Consider the following 16,109-nt stretch of genomic DNA (forward strand, 5'->3'; position numbering starts at 1 on the left):
TGAGGACAAACCAAGGAGAGCTCAAATATACGGCTTTGCTCCGCCTGTCGAAAGAGATAAAAGATGAAAATGCTGCCTGCATTCTGATCACCGGGTTTAGGGGGAGGGGAACAAGGGGAGAAAGCCGGGGACCCCCGCGACGAGCAGCCCACCCCCCCCACCGCTGACAGCCCTCCGGGGCGAGCCCTGCCAGCACGTGCCGGGCTCGGACCCGAACAGGGGAAGAACGAGTCAGGTTGGAACTTTATATTAATTTTATTCACATTTCCAGAAGAAAGCATCAGTGGAGTGCAACGTCATGGCTAGTGTCAAAAAAGCTCAAGTATTTGTTTGGTTTAAAAGAGGCAAACATTTGGGAGGCTGAAGCGAGCCCAGGGGCGCACGCTCCCTTCCCCGGCACGTGTTTCCAGTTCAAGTCAAGAGGAATTTCAAAAATAAGCTAGCTCATCACATGACGGAGAGGATGTCAAAAACTTTAAAGCTTTCTGTGGTATAAATCCCTAAGCAGGGCATGAAAGTAGCAGGCAGGAAATCTTCTACAGCTGAACTAGCTTATCCCTTGGGCTGAATGTTGGGGTTTTTTGTTTTTTTTTTTTTTTTTTTCCCCTTTGGTTGTAGAGTTTTGCTATCAGCGTTGGGGAGACGTTTCCCTCCAACTCTAATGCGATTCATTACCCAGAGCAGAAATTTGCTGCTCCCGCATTACAAGGATGATCGTTGGTGATGGCACGGAAAAATCTGAACAGGAGTCTCTACCGAGGGAAAAAAAAAAAGAGAAAAATTTGATTGCTTTGGATTTCAAAAGCAGGGGTAACAGGCACAAAAACATATCCGGGAATAAGATCCGTTTTAATTGAGAACTGAAACTTCCCAATTGCACTGCCGGCCCACGGGAAGTTGTCACAGCTCCGGCTTGCTTCTAAGGAATATATTTATATTTCTAAGCGACTACTGGGTTCAGTGGGGCCAACCGCTGGTTTCTGCTGACATTTAGCAGACAACGCCAGCCTCCAAAATCCAGGTGGCATTAAACAGTTTCATCTTCCTTCACCACAGAGCTACAACTTTTGGCTTTCTGCTTCAAAGTGCATGTTTCAAATTAGACAACAAGGCATTAGAGAATCAAAGGCATCCGCAGCCCCCTCGCCTCGACGAGGGCCTCGAGCGGGCCGGGGAAGAGGCAGAGCTGGGTCCGCGCAGGCAGAATGCGGCAGCAGAAACGACTCCCCGAGGCCCACGGGAAAGCGGGGCTCCCCGAGGCGAGCGGAACGGCATCAGTGGCCAATGAATTCCTAAGTGACAGGGGTAAAAGATGAGCCGGTTTAGGGTTTTTTCTGTCTTGTAAATATTAGGGAATTTCAAACGCGGCCAGTGAAGAACACTGGCAATCTTTTTGCCCTGGCGTTATTGTGAAGTTGCTTGATTTTATTAGAATATAGCTATATTTGGAAAAGGAGTCAGTAATATATGTGTGCGCATTCTTGCTGGCTCTGCAAAGACAATTATCGGACTACAGAAAAAGGCACAAGAAGCACATTCCTCCTCCTTCTATCCCTAAAAGGGTTCCTCCTTCCTCCTTGCAGAAAGCACTACTCTTGCTGTCACTGAACAAACTCCAAGTACACATTTTCGTCTTTGATCCAGCTGGCTTGGAAGCTCCTAGGATTAAAGATTTCTCTTCTGTTTGAATAATTTCAATGCCTAGAATCTCATTGCTTGTTTCACCGATTCTCTTCATCCTCTATCTATATATAGCGAAAGAGATAAAACAATATTATATTTTGTTTTATTGCTGGAGGCAATCTGCTGTCCCCCAACTCAGCCTCCCAAAGGAAGGAGGTAAAACAGAAAATCTGGCAGGAATCTGGAAACAAGAACAAGGCCAAATTGCCCTCACCCCGACCTGGCTGGGTGTCACGGAGGGGGAAACTGGAGCAAAGAAGAGCTCAGGGTTATTTAGCAAGTCGGTGGAGAGGCAGGAACAAACCAGTTCAGCTACAGATCCTCTGCTCCAGTTGTCAGGAAACAATTTTGCTTTGCCTAGGAGGCGAGTTGTGTCAGCGTCCAGGACATGCCACTTACAATTCAAGTCTTTAGACTGACGCGGGACGTGCAGAGTGGGATAAAAGAATGTGACTCTTTGGTGAATATCCTCGTTATCATACTAAAAATGTATTTTAATAAATTAAATTCATATCTTGTCTAGTTCTTAACACTGCATTAAATTACTCTCCTGCAGTTGCCTGGCTGATATTTAATGTTTCAGCTATTAAATATCCCACCACCCCTATGTCTTCTCTGTTGAAGGCTTAAACTCCTTAACATCTTATACAAAAATAGAAAGTATGGAGACAAATTGCTCTTTGTATTAATCCAGGACTGAACGGCTTCAGCAGTGCAGATTCTGCTCTATTTACAACTTTAAGGAACTTATTACTTTAGGCAAGTCACAAGGACCTTCTCAGCAGCTGGAAGGCTGGACAAAGGACAAGGAGTGGTTAGGGGAGGAAGACCAAGCATGTTCCTTGTGACACCGCATGGTCACGGACAGCGCGTTCACTCTCAGTTCCTGACGGCTCTTGGAGAAGCTGCAGGGCTGGGACTAAGGCAACAACACTGGTGATAAAGGTGACGAGTACAGGAGGGAGTCTGAGGTGCCTACGGATGGCTCACATCTCATCATGCCATGCCCTAAGAAATTCATGCAACCCTGGGCAGAGGCTGATGGCACCGCCTGCCTTCGGCAACACTGTGTGCGCACACCTAGAGTGCTCGGAGGGGTTCATGCACACAGGCAGCTTTGAATGAAGGGGTGAAAATGCTTCCCTAGCTAAGATGGTTCTAGCTAAACTCTGGAACAGCCAAATATCTGTCAGGGAGAGTGGCCAGAGGAAGAGTCAGGAGCTAGCACACTGTCAGGCACAACCACTTCTCCCAGGGCTTCCATGGTAAGAGGATGGCTCTGGGAGTAATGATGTGGAAATCCCCCCGTCCAGGACACTGCAGTCTTCGGTGCACGTTCATAAAACTATGCTCTCTCCGACTGTCAGCAGAGCAGGCAATACCCGTGCTCCCCTCCCGCCAGGAGAGCACAGGCTGCGTGCACAGGAACACAGCCACAAGCTATGCTTCCTCCCTGACACTCTCCCTTTTGAGAAGTAATTCTTACCGCGTTTCGCTGTCTGTTTAAACCCCGATTCCCCTCCAGTCAAACTTCCCTCTGTGCTCTGCCACTAGAGAGGCAGAGGAGCCGGGACCCTGCTGCTGCCGCACACCAACTCTTTGGTAGAACAGACCAAAGTCCACCCGGAGGCTGAAAAGGCTAAAGCACTAAGCGTTCAGGAGTTTCAGTTGTTCAAAAATAAAAGCAAATTGTTTCTAGGAAATCTGTTTGCATCTGTACGTATACGCTGGCCACTGCTGGGTTTCCAAATCATACTCCAAGCATTTGGCTGCCAATGGAGAGGACAAGAATGAACCCATCAAATTCCCAAGTGCTCCTCATTGTGCCATTTTGCCATAAGACGTTCCAGGTCCAGACAGCAGTTGCACAAAAGCACTGACGGGAGAATTACAGCTAGAATATTTATCTTTGCCTCCTGGGGGAGACATCTTTATGAGAGATCTTTGCCTACCCAAAGCCTATCTACACAGGGCTTGCTTCCCGCTGTGTGGTGACATGAATGAGAACATTTTGCTCGTTACCAGAAACGATGCAGGTCATCACTGATGGAAACCCTGTGCCCATGCTACCTTTCTGCTGTGGTGTACGCAGCGCAGTAGCCAAGGGTATCAGAACAACTAGGATCAGTAGGAGAAACCGGAGTTTAAAAATCAGTCCCAAAAAGGTCAGCTCTTGAGTCACAGCATTGAAGGATACAGGTGAGTTGCTCTGAAGTGCATCTTTTCCCTATTTTCTTACTCTCTTTTCTCAGTTTTTATACATACAGAATATATTAAACATGCTGGTGATAACTCAGTCTCAGGCACTATCATCGGACACAGCAGTCATTTTACTCATGGCTTTCTTCGTGCTACTGCAGCTCCACCAATGTTACCCTGGATTCCCCTTATAACCGGAGGTTTCTTCTAGATCTCAAAAAGAGATTGATATATCAAAACCAAATTCAGTAACAAAATATAATAATATCCTCTTCTTGGAAGTGAAGCTGCCCCATATTCCAGACTGTGGCAGGATTTTTATGTCCTCAAAATATTTTTAATGATTCTACTTAAAATACATCCGAGTCCTAATCTGCCTGTTGGACGCGTCGTAACGCTCTCAGTTGAAGATCTATTCCTGTCGATTCCTCGTGGGCTCTGCCAAAGGGCTCTTCTCAGTTGTCTTCTGCAGACTTGAACATGAGAATGGCGTTGTAGATCTTCAGGGCAGGACCCAGCTTGATACTGAGTATTTTAACTATGTCGCTCTGGTTCAGGAGCAGGAAGGCCTCACCATCTATCTGCTAGAGGTTGGAAACACAACAGAAGATAAAGATTACCACCAAGAGATGGGCAGAAATCTCACTTCTGGTCGTTCAATTAAACAACGTACTTTGAACCGAGGAAGGAAAGTATGAACACAGCTCCGAAGACTGAAACCTTTTAATTCTCCCTAGTTCTGGCACCCACACCCCCGTGAGGTCCCCACCCATGCTGCCCTTTCCAAGGGTCTCAGGCCTCGTCCAGCAGCCCTTCTTCTAGAAACAGAGAAGCCCTAGTGTGGGCAAGGCTTATGGAGAGACCATGAGGAGGATGCTGGTTCATTAGACTTTATATTCACTATAATTGCTCTAAAAAGCCAACAACTGTCAAAAATCATATGGCCTAGTCACAACCTGTGGCCAGAAATTAGATAAGGAAATCCAAAATGCGAGTTTTCAGGAGGCAGCTATCCAAGAATTAATATATTACACTGATCTACGACGATTAGAAATAGAAATTCACCATTTCCTAGTGCATTCATTACATACTGTCACTGCAAAGACCCTTCAACCCCTGTTAAGCTGTTCAGGGTAAAATTTAAAGCCAAACCCCCTTTTTCTTTCCTGCTTTTTTCTTGTCAGCTCTGCTAAAAACCGTACAGGTGAGCAAAATTCCTGAGATGGGAACATCTGGCTACTCTCACAACTAGGACACACTATGCCCACAGACAACAAGTCTCTGTTTAAAGGAGAAACAAGAGGGTATTGCGAAATCATTTTCTATGACATTAGCGGTGCTTGTTTAGCACATAGTGAAAGAGATTCAATTCATGTGCCATATAAAACAAGGCATAGTAAAGACATATAATCTGCCTGGATTTATACACACACTCTCCTAATCCATCAGCAAGGAGATATTCGATTAGATTCAAAGCAAGCAGAAAACACGCTACCTTGTTAAAGTATAGGATGCTCTAGGTAGCAGCGAGTAAAATCGCAACATATTATTTTAAGGAAAGGTTAAAAATTTACTTGGGTTTACAAGAACATCCACAGAGACAACACAGATATAATTAATACAAACCCCAAATGCTGCAGGGAAGAAGCCAAAGATTAATGGATACAGACAAACAATATGTGTCTCCCTAAATTATTCCATTAAAGTCCATTTACAGGGACTGACAGCATCTCATCCTCTTACTTGATGCTCACCAGTGCAGCAGACAACACCGGACACTCAACTCGTCCAGAATAACAACTCTTCTATTTATGTAGTCTTCCTGACTATAACTTTTTTGGATGTCAAGGACTGGTGGAAAAGGATACATGGAATAAACTTGGACAAACATGTAATTAAAGTAAAGAGCTGGGAGCCAGGAGATTTGGTTTCCCCTTCTCTAACCACACAAGAGACCATGAGCAAGTTACTCAACCTCCTGGAAATGTCAGCAGTGCTCCCAGTCCACAGATGGACACACAGCGTCCCGGAATCTTATCTGCAAGCTGCCTAGAGTCTACACTACTGCAACGAACATGTTAAAAATAGCTTCAAACAAATGGACTGCTGCTTAAATTAAATAATATAGAGTCAAGAGTAGCAGAAAACCGCTGGAAAACAGCCCTACGTTTCAAAATGCTTTTGAGTCCAATATTATTGCTCCGCTTCATTTTCACTGCGCTGCCGCAACGATGCTTATTTTAAACAGACCTTCCCTGAACTGGACCTAGAAACAAGCCACAGTATCAGTGCCTGTGCTTTATTATTCATTTCTTTGTTCCATCTTATTTGGACGGTTTTTAAAATTCTGTGCACAATTTGTTCTCTTCATTCCTAATGTAAGCAGCAACTTACCCCTTTCACCCCCCCACCAAGAGACGTCTGCAAGGGGTTTATTTATCCTAAACGGAGAGCACTCAAAGGCCTGATTACAGCTAATGGACAACACGGCGTGGAATTCGGCAGTCCCATCACTCACACCTGAATTCTGGCCAAAGCCAAACTGCTAAAAGGGTTTTAATTTCAAACTGACAATTTGGTTTGAGCATAAACCTGAAAAACAAGCCAAGCCCCTCTCACGTGGCACAGGGAATCATACTTGGAGGCTGCAGAAAGTAAGGTATTAAAATAGAACATGGCTATCCGCTCTCTGAACCAGAAAGCAGTCGCTGTGTTCAGGACCCGTGTAAATTATGGCTAGAAGAAATAAAATACATTGTGAATGATTGGATTCATCAGAAGATTTGCTAGTTACATCTTACCTACCAAACACTCAGCTGCGAATACATCTTCACCAGAAATCAGGACGCACCTTTTACGCTCACCTACACTGAAAGACTGGTTCATTCAAATAAATTTCATTATTCCCACTATATTCATTTAAAAAGTATTCCACTATATTGTTATGTTGTGAATAGTGCTTTTTGCAAGCCTCCATTTCTTTTGCTTTACATTTTGTGTGTGTGTGCATGTTTTTTAAAGCAAGGGAAAACAAAATACAGATACATAAATCCCATAAAATGCACTACAGCCTGATTCATCCTGAAAGGAAGCCAGCTCTGGGGAGCAGTCATCTATTAAAAACCTGCCCTTTACAGTCGCTACAATGTGCAATGCTTTTCCTTGGTACAGAGGGTGTGCTCAGCGCTGCACAGAACAGAGAAGGTACAGCCTCTTCCCTCGAGCTCTTACCATCAGAGTGGTAGAGCTGTGCTGACAGAAGGGGAGGGAGGTCTGCGCAAATTTATCAGGGGCTCGTAAAGAATCTCCAAGTCATACCTGCAGCGTAACTGGGAGCCAAAGCACTCAACAGAGCCTAAGCGTCTCTGATCCGTGCAAAGAAGTGTGCTAAGAAAGAGGACAGCCACATCCTGCGCTAGCTGCGGTTTCTCAGAAGCCACGGCAAAGGCACCACAAACAGGGAACAGAGTCCAGCCCAGCACGTGGCAGCGAAGAGAGGACACACTGCGTGCAGGAGATGCTCCGATTTCCCAGCCGCTGCTTGTTCAAGGAGATGTTCCCTTCCTGCTCTCACCTCAGCCCATGGGGGAAGCCAGCGATTCCTGGGAAACTCCAGGACTGCCAGCCTCACCACGAGAAGCAGGCATATGTGCTCGTTAGAGGGAGCAGATGAGACCTTCATTGCGCCATTCCAACAGGACATCTTTATACCGATGCCAAACCCACTGCACGATAGTCCAAGACAGGATGTTAAGCATAAGCTCAGTGACTGGAACTGCAGGGGAAATTTAAAGCAGGGGAAATTAGCAGCAATTAGCCATGCCGGAATTCAGCTCGATGCTGAAGCTGCCTCCTAAATGCCACAGGCTCTTTAACGACAAGCCTGAGCATGTCTGTGCTCTCTGCACTCTAACTCCAGAGTAACGGGGTACAAAACCACCTCGCTGCCATCAGACCCGCCAGCGGCACAGCCCAGGGTTTGGGCAGACTTGACTTACCTCTTCCCTGAACACTGATGCTTGTTCTTTGCATCCAGGTAAACGCTGGATAAAGCTTACCACCTGGAATTACATTTGGGAAAAGAGAAATACCCACAATTAAAATGGGGCATTATCAAGCAAAAAGGTCGTATTTCTGTATGTGAGTTCTATATGCAAGAATGTTTAAAACTTTTAATACTTACAACTCTCCCATCAACGAAGGGTATATATGAAAAACATTACTGGGTTGTCGCTGCAATACCCCTGCATAGCTTATCCTGGTTACCTGTGATACTTTCCGTATTGCCTTTTGACCATTTATCTTTCTGTAAAAGTCCAGTTCCTCCATCACTCATTTTCATAAAATACCAACAATATTTTTACAGATAAAAAGCCGTATACGGCTATTCTATTTTAAACCCATCCACAACTCCACTTTCTCTATGGTATTGCTGGGAATTAAAATAAAAAAGGAATTTAGACAGTTTTCCATGATGACATGCCTTTAAGAGACAACATAAACCAACTGAATGAGTACTGCTGGTTTACCAACAGACAGAAGGCAGAAGAGCTGGGAAGGAGAGGAGTTTGGGTTTTATCTAGTCCGAGGTGGGTGCACAGGATCCGTGGAACCAACAGGATTAAACGAGTAAAAGTTAATTTTACGTTTCACATTAGGGAAAACCTTTCTAAGCAGGAAATCTGTTACCATTTGGCATAATCTCCCCGGAGACATGCAAGCAGCCCTTGGATTACATTATATAACACTAAGTAGTGCGAGGAGCAGTCCGGAATGCAGTGGAGGGTGACTTAATATGTATTGTCTTCTCCAGCTGTAGCTTCACTGGTTCATAGAAGATTTGTATATTGAGGCATAATCAGATTAAACATCTCATGCTAATTGGATGCTCCCTTGCAGGAACAGCTCTGTTTCATAAGGCATATTCATTTGAGTTATTCCAGATGTGACATGTCTTCCATGAACACAAACAAACAGGAGGGGCCACTGTCGAATACAAGCTTCCCTTTAACTCAGGATTGTCAGATTCTCTCCTAAAACATGTTGCTGCATCTCCAGCGGATCCCACCACTTGACTAATATTCATTCCCTTCCCCCAGTTCCGACCACGCAGGAAGGGAGCTGTCAGTGTGCCCTCGGGTTTTGCTCTACCCTGGCAGAGGCTGATTTTTGGTGAGTGGCTCTGACTCCCCTGGTTTCTGTTAGGTAACCTGAAAGCAGAGCATCCTCCCATGTTTCGCCCTTATCTTCTGCAAGCAGTGACAGCTCCATTTTAAAGGGAACCCCTAAAATCCACATCCCCATCAGGCAGTGACTCCAAATTTTTTTCTATAGAAGTGCAAACTCCTGTTATAAACAAATAACAAAATACTACTTTCCTTTTGAATTCTCCCCCCCCCCTCCCCTTATAAATAAAACACAAATGAAAATCCTTCTGCAGGGTCCGGTACCTTCCAGAATTTAAGAGACAGTTGGACCCCTGGGGGCAAGACAATAAGTCTATGGTATTGAGAGGCTGGAAAAAATCTCTGGGGAATGATCTGAGCTTCCCCTGCTCCCGTGTCCTTCCCTGCACTATTGCTGCTGGCTACTGTCACAGACACGGAGTGACGGGCCTTTGATCTGTCCCAGAAGTCATTTGTACGGACACTGCACGCACCCTGCTCCACAAGAGCGGCCTTTTAAACAAACGGGAATCCTGGGGTTTACCAGGCATGGAGAAAAGAGAGGGATGGAGGATGCAAGAGGAGAATACAGGAGAAGGTGCCCAGGATGCGAGCCAGACCCAGGGTTCCACCGAGTCAGTGACCTGCCTGGCCATCGCTGCTGGGGGAAGAGAGTCCCCAGCCAGAGACGTGGCAGTTGAGGGACAAGGGAGGCTCGGGACCACAAGGCCAAAACACAGTAACACCATGGGAAACCAACACAGCCCCACAAGGGTGGCAGTGAAGCCCTGAGCCAAGGGAAAGCGAGAAGCCGGAGGGTGGGAGAGGCATGGCACAGGTAAGGAGCACAGTGGGATCAGGCAGTCCAGGGCTTTTCCTTTGAGGAGGGGAACACCTGCCTGCCCTTCCTGCTGGTAACAACCTCGGTGCTCACAGAGATACCTGGTGGAAGCATCTCACACTACGACTGCATATTGGTAAAGGGAAGGGAGTTGAAAAAAGAACTTTATGTAATTCTGAGAACACCTTTGAAACGCCACACAACCCATATGGAAGGTACTGACGCAACCCCAGATGTGTGTGGTACATTGAAATCAGCACAGTATTGGTACCTTGTTGGTAAAGGCGGAAGGTGAGCCTCCTACGGCACCCCTTTAATATCAAGCTATAGCAGAACTGACAACGCCTCGTGAGACCATGCAGAGAGGAGCTGGGTTTAACTGGGATTTCGTAACGCACAAACAATTAGCACAAGGACAGTCCCCCCACAAGGTATTAGCATCTGATGCAGGATTAACTAACAAACAATACAACTCTAGCGCATATTAACGTTCTTCTCTGATTCAATATCCTTTGCTAGCTGTGCTCTGAAAACAGGACAGGAAGCTTTCAATAAATAACAAAGCTGCATTAAAGTAACTACTCTTGTTGACTGTTCAGTGTTACCAAGAGTTTCTTAGCTTGAGGGCCCCTACATACTGCTGCTGCTCTGCCATTTCAGCTGTTCTCAACCAAGAGAATCAAAGCAACATTTTTTTCCTTAATGTGGGTTTTATAAAATAAAAACAGTTCTTCAGTCTGCAACCAAAGGAGAATTTTACACCCCCATTGCTCTTGTTTCAGATCAGCAGAATGGCCTCCTTTGTGCAGCAGAGTTCAAAGCACAACCCAAAGGCAAATGTTTGCCCTGTAGGAGGATGTTAGGAGCCCAAGTGCCGACGGATCAAATCTACTTTGGACTCACTAAAACACAGAAAGTCCTGCTGCTTTCATCTTCCAGACCTGCGGCTACATTTCACTGCTCATGCTGATCCTGCAAGTGCTCATACAGAGGCCAAATTGATTCCTATGGGAATTTGTGATGAACATAATTTGCAAAACCAGATCCACTTTACTGAAATTCAAGACAAAACCTGTAATGACTTTAGCCAGTCCATTGTGGTGCTGCAACTGATCTTTTTAATGTGCCATTCACACTCCCACTGGCAGTCCAAACCTCCTCAGTTGTTTCAGGCTGCAGCACAGAGCACAGTTCCGTGTGTTCTGGGTTTTGAATCGCTATATCCAGAGTGCCCTGCATTCAGGCGCTGTAGCCCCTGCTTACATTCATCCGTTATCAAACTAATATCCCAGTTAAATTTACCCAGCAGTTGCTTTAAAGGTCAACTGCAAAGGACAAATTTTATTTGGCTTGTATCCTGACTCTGTTCTTCCATGAACCAGCCTCCATGTTTTATCCAAAAGAAAGAGATTCTGATTTTCATGTCAGAGGATTAACTGCTCCTGCCTTTATTGATTTCCTAAAAGACCTTTTGGAAAAATCATTGGAAGCTTTCTCCAAAGAAGGATACGAACAGCAAATCTTTCAAAGAGATTATTTCCTCCTTGCTATGAATTTAATTCAAACACGTTTTCATTACAAAAAAAAACCTCACAACAACAAAAAAAAAGGACCAAGTTTTAAAACAGCCACACTAATTGCTCCACCCCCTCCACAACTGCTGTGGTTCCCATCTCCTGTGACACTGCAATCCCACCAGTCTCCCAGCAGTCCTCCAGCCCGAAGAGCAAAGTCAAGATGGGATTTATCTGATGTAAGAGGCACTTAGGGAAAATGCACTTTCTAAAAGTGTCTGAAGATCCTCTATGCATCATGAAGAATGGCACCTTTTTCCTGCTTTGCAGATTACCTACATCCTTGCAAGCACAACATTACAGCACATTTCTCTTGAATTAAATGGCCTGCGATTAAGCGCCAGGATCCAAATTGTCACCACTTCCCGAGTGGAGATACAAATATTATTTATGCCCAAGGCACTGAGGCAAAAACCAACTACTCAGCACACAAAAGATACCGGCTTTTTCACACACCGCCTAATTTATAGGAGACATCTCAAGAGCTAGGACTGCAGAGACATATCCCCAGCTCCCTCCGTCAGAAATCAGGTCAGGCTGTGGGCAGTTTTGTTCCAGGGGAATTGGGCAGGGAGACGCAGGAGGAGTGGGCATGCACAGTGCAGTTTGGAATTATCTGCAATGTAAAAGTGAATCAGCAGCGAAGGCACAGGAAAGGAGGAGGGAGATCAGAGAGAAGCGGAATCTGCTGTCAGAATCATGTTTTAGGCCTGAGGACTAAAAGATCAAGGGGTAAATAAACAAACGAAGAAAGGGAGAGAATCCTATTCAGGGAAATAAGCCGGGGACACCTGAGGGTTAATAGAGATCCTTCCTCTCTCGTATAAAGGGACTTGGGTATAACTTCCAGCTGAGTCAGCTATGGCATATGCAAAGCAAACAGAAGAGCACTGCCTAGGAAAGGAAAGAAAATCAAGATGTCTTCCAATTAGCACTCCAGAAGAGAGCACTCTGTCACTCCCGCACCCCAAGAGAGCAGAACAGGGAACAGGGAACTCACCTCTTCCACAGTCCATTTGGCCACATGTTTGGCTGTGAGGCCTGAGACTTCTGGCAAGAGCCTGCAGTGCTGCTCCCAGCAGAGATGGAGGCGGTGGGTCGGGCTGGAGGCCAGGGAAGGCATGAAGATGGACTGGTGGAGGGCCTGCTGGAGATCCAAATCAGGGTCTGGAAAAGGAAACAAGTCAATTCAGAGCCAGGCTTCAAGTAGGAGAAAGTACAACAAAGGAGGAGGAAGGGTGACACTCTGGAGAGGAAAGCAAGACAGGGCAAGCAGGCAGCCAGGCACGGCTACCACATGGCACGCAGAGCTCTCAGGGCGTTCTTCCCACTCTCCCAAGAAGGAGAAAGAAAAAAAAAAAAGATAAGATAAGACTGCCAGGCTGAAGGCTTTATCATTAGCTTCTTCCCTGGAAAATGACGTCATGCTGCTAACAGAGAAGATGTTTGCAGCCTGTTATTGACAAGGTGGAGGAGTTCTGGTAACAGCATCTTCGGCTGGAAACTAATGGCATTGTTCCAGCTGACAGCTGTAGCCAGCCTGCGAGGAGTGTTATGTGTGCCAGCTGATGGCCCGGGCTCACCACCTCCCCAGGAGACTCCCAGGCCAGGAGTGCTGCACGTTACCTCCAGACATCAACTCCTTCCTCATGTGTCAAGTGACAGAAGCTTTAAAAAAGAAGGCCAAAAAAAAAGGAAGAAATCACCCCTCCCTAATGAGATCACTCGAGTAGTGCAGAGTCATGGTCCTACAGGGACGTGCCTGGTTATACAACAGGAAGCAAAGCAGAGGATGGAAACAAGATGGGAAACATTCCTCTGGTTTACAGGGGTGTGCTGTCCCCTTGCCCCCCCAGCCCTGCCAGGCTGTGTGCAGGGTGCGCAGGCTGCCCGCCGCCATCCCGTGGCAACCGTACAAAATCCCCGTTTTATTCCTGCCTTCAGAAAGGTTCGGCGTGCCCAGCACCCGTAGGGCTGCCGCTCGCCCTGCTGGGTTTGCTCAGTGTTAGCACAGACGGTCGGTGGTAGGATGGTGTGTAAAGATCCGTGGGGTGTGCCTGTCACTACGTGTAAAGCACGAAGGAAAACAGTATTATAAAGAAAAAGCAAATTTCTGTGATCTGCCTGCTCCTCACCAGCTGAAGTGAAAGCAGCGCTGGAGGTAGAGCCTAATCTAGCAAAAGGTCACTCCCCTGTCCCCATCCCTGTCACCTTACCTCCTAAAGCATGTAGGACAGCATCAAATAGAGGTGTCTCTTCTTGATACTGAGACCAAAGAGGGAGGATTTTAAAAAATCAAGCCTGAGTTAACAAGTACACGGTTCAGGAGGTGATGCTCCTGGTGACAACAGGGCACAGGGCTGTCACCTCCTCCTCCCCTGCCTCCCCACCGCCCTGCCGCAGGAGGTCCTACTCCTGCCCAAGGTTTACATACTGCCACGTCCCTGCTGGGTGGGCACTGCCGCTATCACGGGCTGTCTCCTTTTCTTCACTAAGCCCAAATCCTCGTGGGTAAGCGTCCAAACCCCGACCTAAACAAATTACTTTCCCTTTGAGAAAGAAGCAGTGTTCTAATAGTTTAAATGTAGACGGGATGAAAGCTCTGGGTAATCGTGAAACTACAGGTCAGTGAATTATGGCAGAATTTCCCTCCACTGATTTCCATCACTCTGTGGAAGGTGAATGCGAAGGGAGAGCAGACAGCTTTCCCTGCCAGCTGCCACTGCAGCTCACAGCTGGCAGACTTCTCCAGCTCTGCCTGCAGAAGTCAGCAATAGGTAAAAATGAGTATTTAAAAAAAAAAAAAAAAGCTAGGCACCTGTCCCAGTTTGTGCCTGCTTAGCTATTTTTGATTGGAGACTTATTACCATGTTAAATCCTCCTAAAAGCCTGGTCAGCTCGGTTCCCTGAAATGGCTTTTTATAGTAAATCTGAAAGTTAAGCATATGGTTTGCTAAAGTGATACCAGAAAGCTCCTCTTAAAAGTTAACCTGTCACATACCAGAAAAAAAAATAAGGCATTGTTTTTCCATTTAATTTTTTTGTTTTCTTTGTCATCCTTAGGAGAATCTTAAAAAAGTCACCACCCAAAATGTTTCTAACTACGTTTCTGAATACCCAGTGGGGCCTAAGGGAAGAAGCTGATGGAAATTAAACTGTCTGCCAGGTTTTGACTAGGTCTCCCTTGTCACCTCTGCTGGCTCTGTCAGCAGAATGGTCATCGACTGCTTGGGGAACAAAAACCCTGTGCCACTTGAGAAGAGCAGGCAGCGGTACAAGAGATGGTGCAAGCTTGTTTCCTCAGTTAATAAATATGAGGCTTCACTCTACAAAGCATTAAACCTTTCACTCCTAAGTAATTTTACCCTTCCTCCTCATTTTAAAGGAAGAAAGACTACCATTACCATCCCCTCCAGCGTGTGTTTTCTCTTGACTGTGGAATCAAAGACAAAAAAGCTGTGGAGTTTTAAATGCTCTTTATGATTGTGGTATATTGCACATCTATGCACGCACACAGAAAAAGAAATTAAATTTAACCGACCTTTCCCATTGCTTTCCTGCTTCACCAGCTGGAACTTTATGTAGGCATGTGAGCACCCAAGCCTGAAAGTATCAATTACAAAACACTTCAAAAGGTACAGAAATTGATATAATTTCTTCGCTGTATAGAGATTTATAGGAACCCAAAACTTTTCCCTCTTAAAATAAGCAATAGCACTGCTCCGTCCCCGACCTCTCTCTAAGCTAAGGACTGTGCTATTGAGTTCATGGCTAGAACTCATATTTGAGTTTACTGCAGGAAAGAGAGGCCCCAAAATAACGTGAGGAAGGGAGGAGATTTACCATGTCATTCTAAAACGCCATGCTGCAAATCTCCAATCAAACTGGGCTCTTCTAAGTTATGATTTACATCTGTATTTCTGATACAGCAGCAGCATCAAGAAACACAACTGTTAATGCATGAAAATACATCACAAAAATCTTATTTACTTTTTTGGTTTGGCTTTGATGTTTGCAGAGGAATCCTTTTCTACCCAGTCTCTCTCTTGATTGTTTTCAGACTGTTCCGACAGACTGTGAACACTGCTTTGACACGACTTTTCACTGTCTTGTGCAGATTTTCTGGAAAGACAGATAAATGATAGTAGCTAAACTGTCATCCTCCGTTCCCTTCTCCCGCAGGAGAGCAAAGTTGGCTGCTCCTGGCAAGTGAGAGCAACAACTACCACCTAGTGGCAGAAGCTCTCCTCTCCCCCACCATCATTACTGGCACAGCACAAAGTGCTTTTTTACTCTTTGGTGCGGATTGAGAGAGATTATGTGAAATAAATCAGCCCCTGTGGACTGAGGCTCTGATCCCAGCAGCTACATGAAACCCACTGAAGCATGTGTTATGGTGAAATCAAGAGATTTAGGATTTTTGAATCTTGATACCTCCAGATAACATTTAAGAGTCTCTGTGACCGAGTTTGATGCATAAACTGAGTTACACAGTTGCCCACGGAAGAACAAGCTGTAGGGTGTTAGCAGATCTGCATACTGAATTCAGACCTCCCACTATCAGGAAATGAAATCCTTAGAAGAATAGAAACGTATTACAATTTTAGAATGCCATTCATTCCGGGAGAATTCCAAAGCTCCTGAGAG

General features: G+C 45.6%; 1 protein-coding gene across 5 annotated transcripts in view; it reads right to left on the reverse strand.

The window, feature by feature from the left end:
* Positions 1-242: 242 nt before the first annotated feature.
* Positions 243-16,109, reverse strand: part of LOC134525200 (lethal(3)malignant brain tumor-like protein 3) — a 52,225-nt gene continuing 36,358 nt past the window's right edge. For all 5 annotated transcript variants that reach the window (XM_063355827.1, XM_063355829.1, XM_063355826.1 and 2 more), the window contains 5 exons: positions 15,453-15,584; positions 15,004-15,065; positions 12,463-12,629; positions 7,881-7,943; positions 243-4,466 (listed from right to left, as the gene is read on the reverse strand). In XM_063355827.1, the coding sequence (XP_063211897.1) occupies positions 4,338-4,466; positions 7,881-7,943; positions 12,463-12,629; positions 15,004-15,065; positions 15,453-15,584 (553 nt within the window). In that variant the 3' untranslated portion in view covers positions 243-4,337. The remainder of the gene's footprint in view (positions 4,467-7,880; positions 7,944-12,462; positions 12,630-15,003; positions 15,066-15,452; positions 15,585-16,109) is intronic.

The sequence above is a fragment of the Chroicocephalus ridibundus genome, chromosome 19 (assembly GCF_963924245.1).
Source record: "Chroicocephalus ridibundus chromosome 19, bChrRid1.1, whole genome shotgun sequence".
In the NCBI taxonomy this organism is placed as follows: Eukaryota; Metazoa; Chordata; class Aves; order Charadriiformes; family Laridae; genus Chroicocephalus; species Chroicocephalus ridibundus.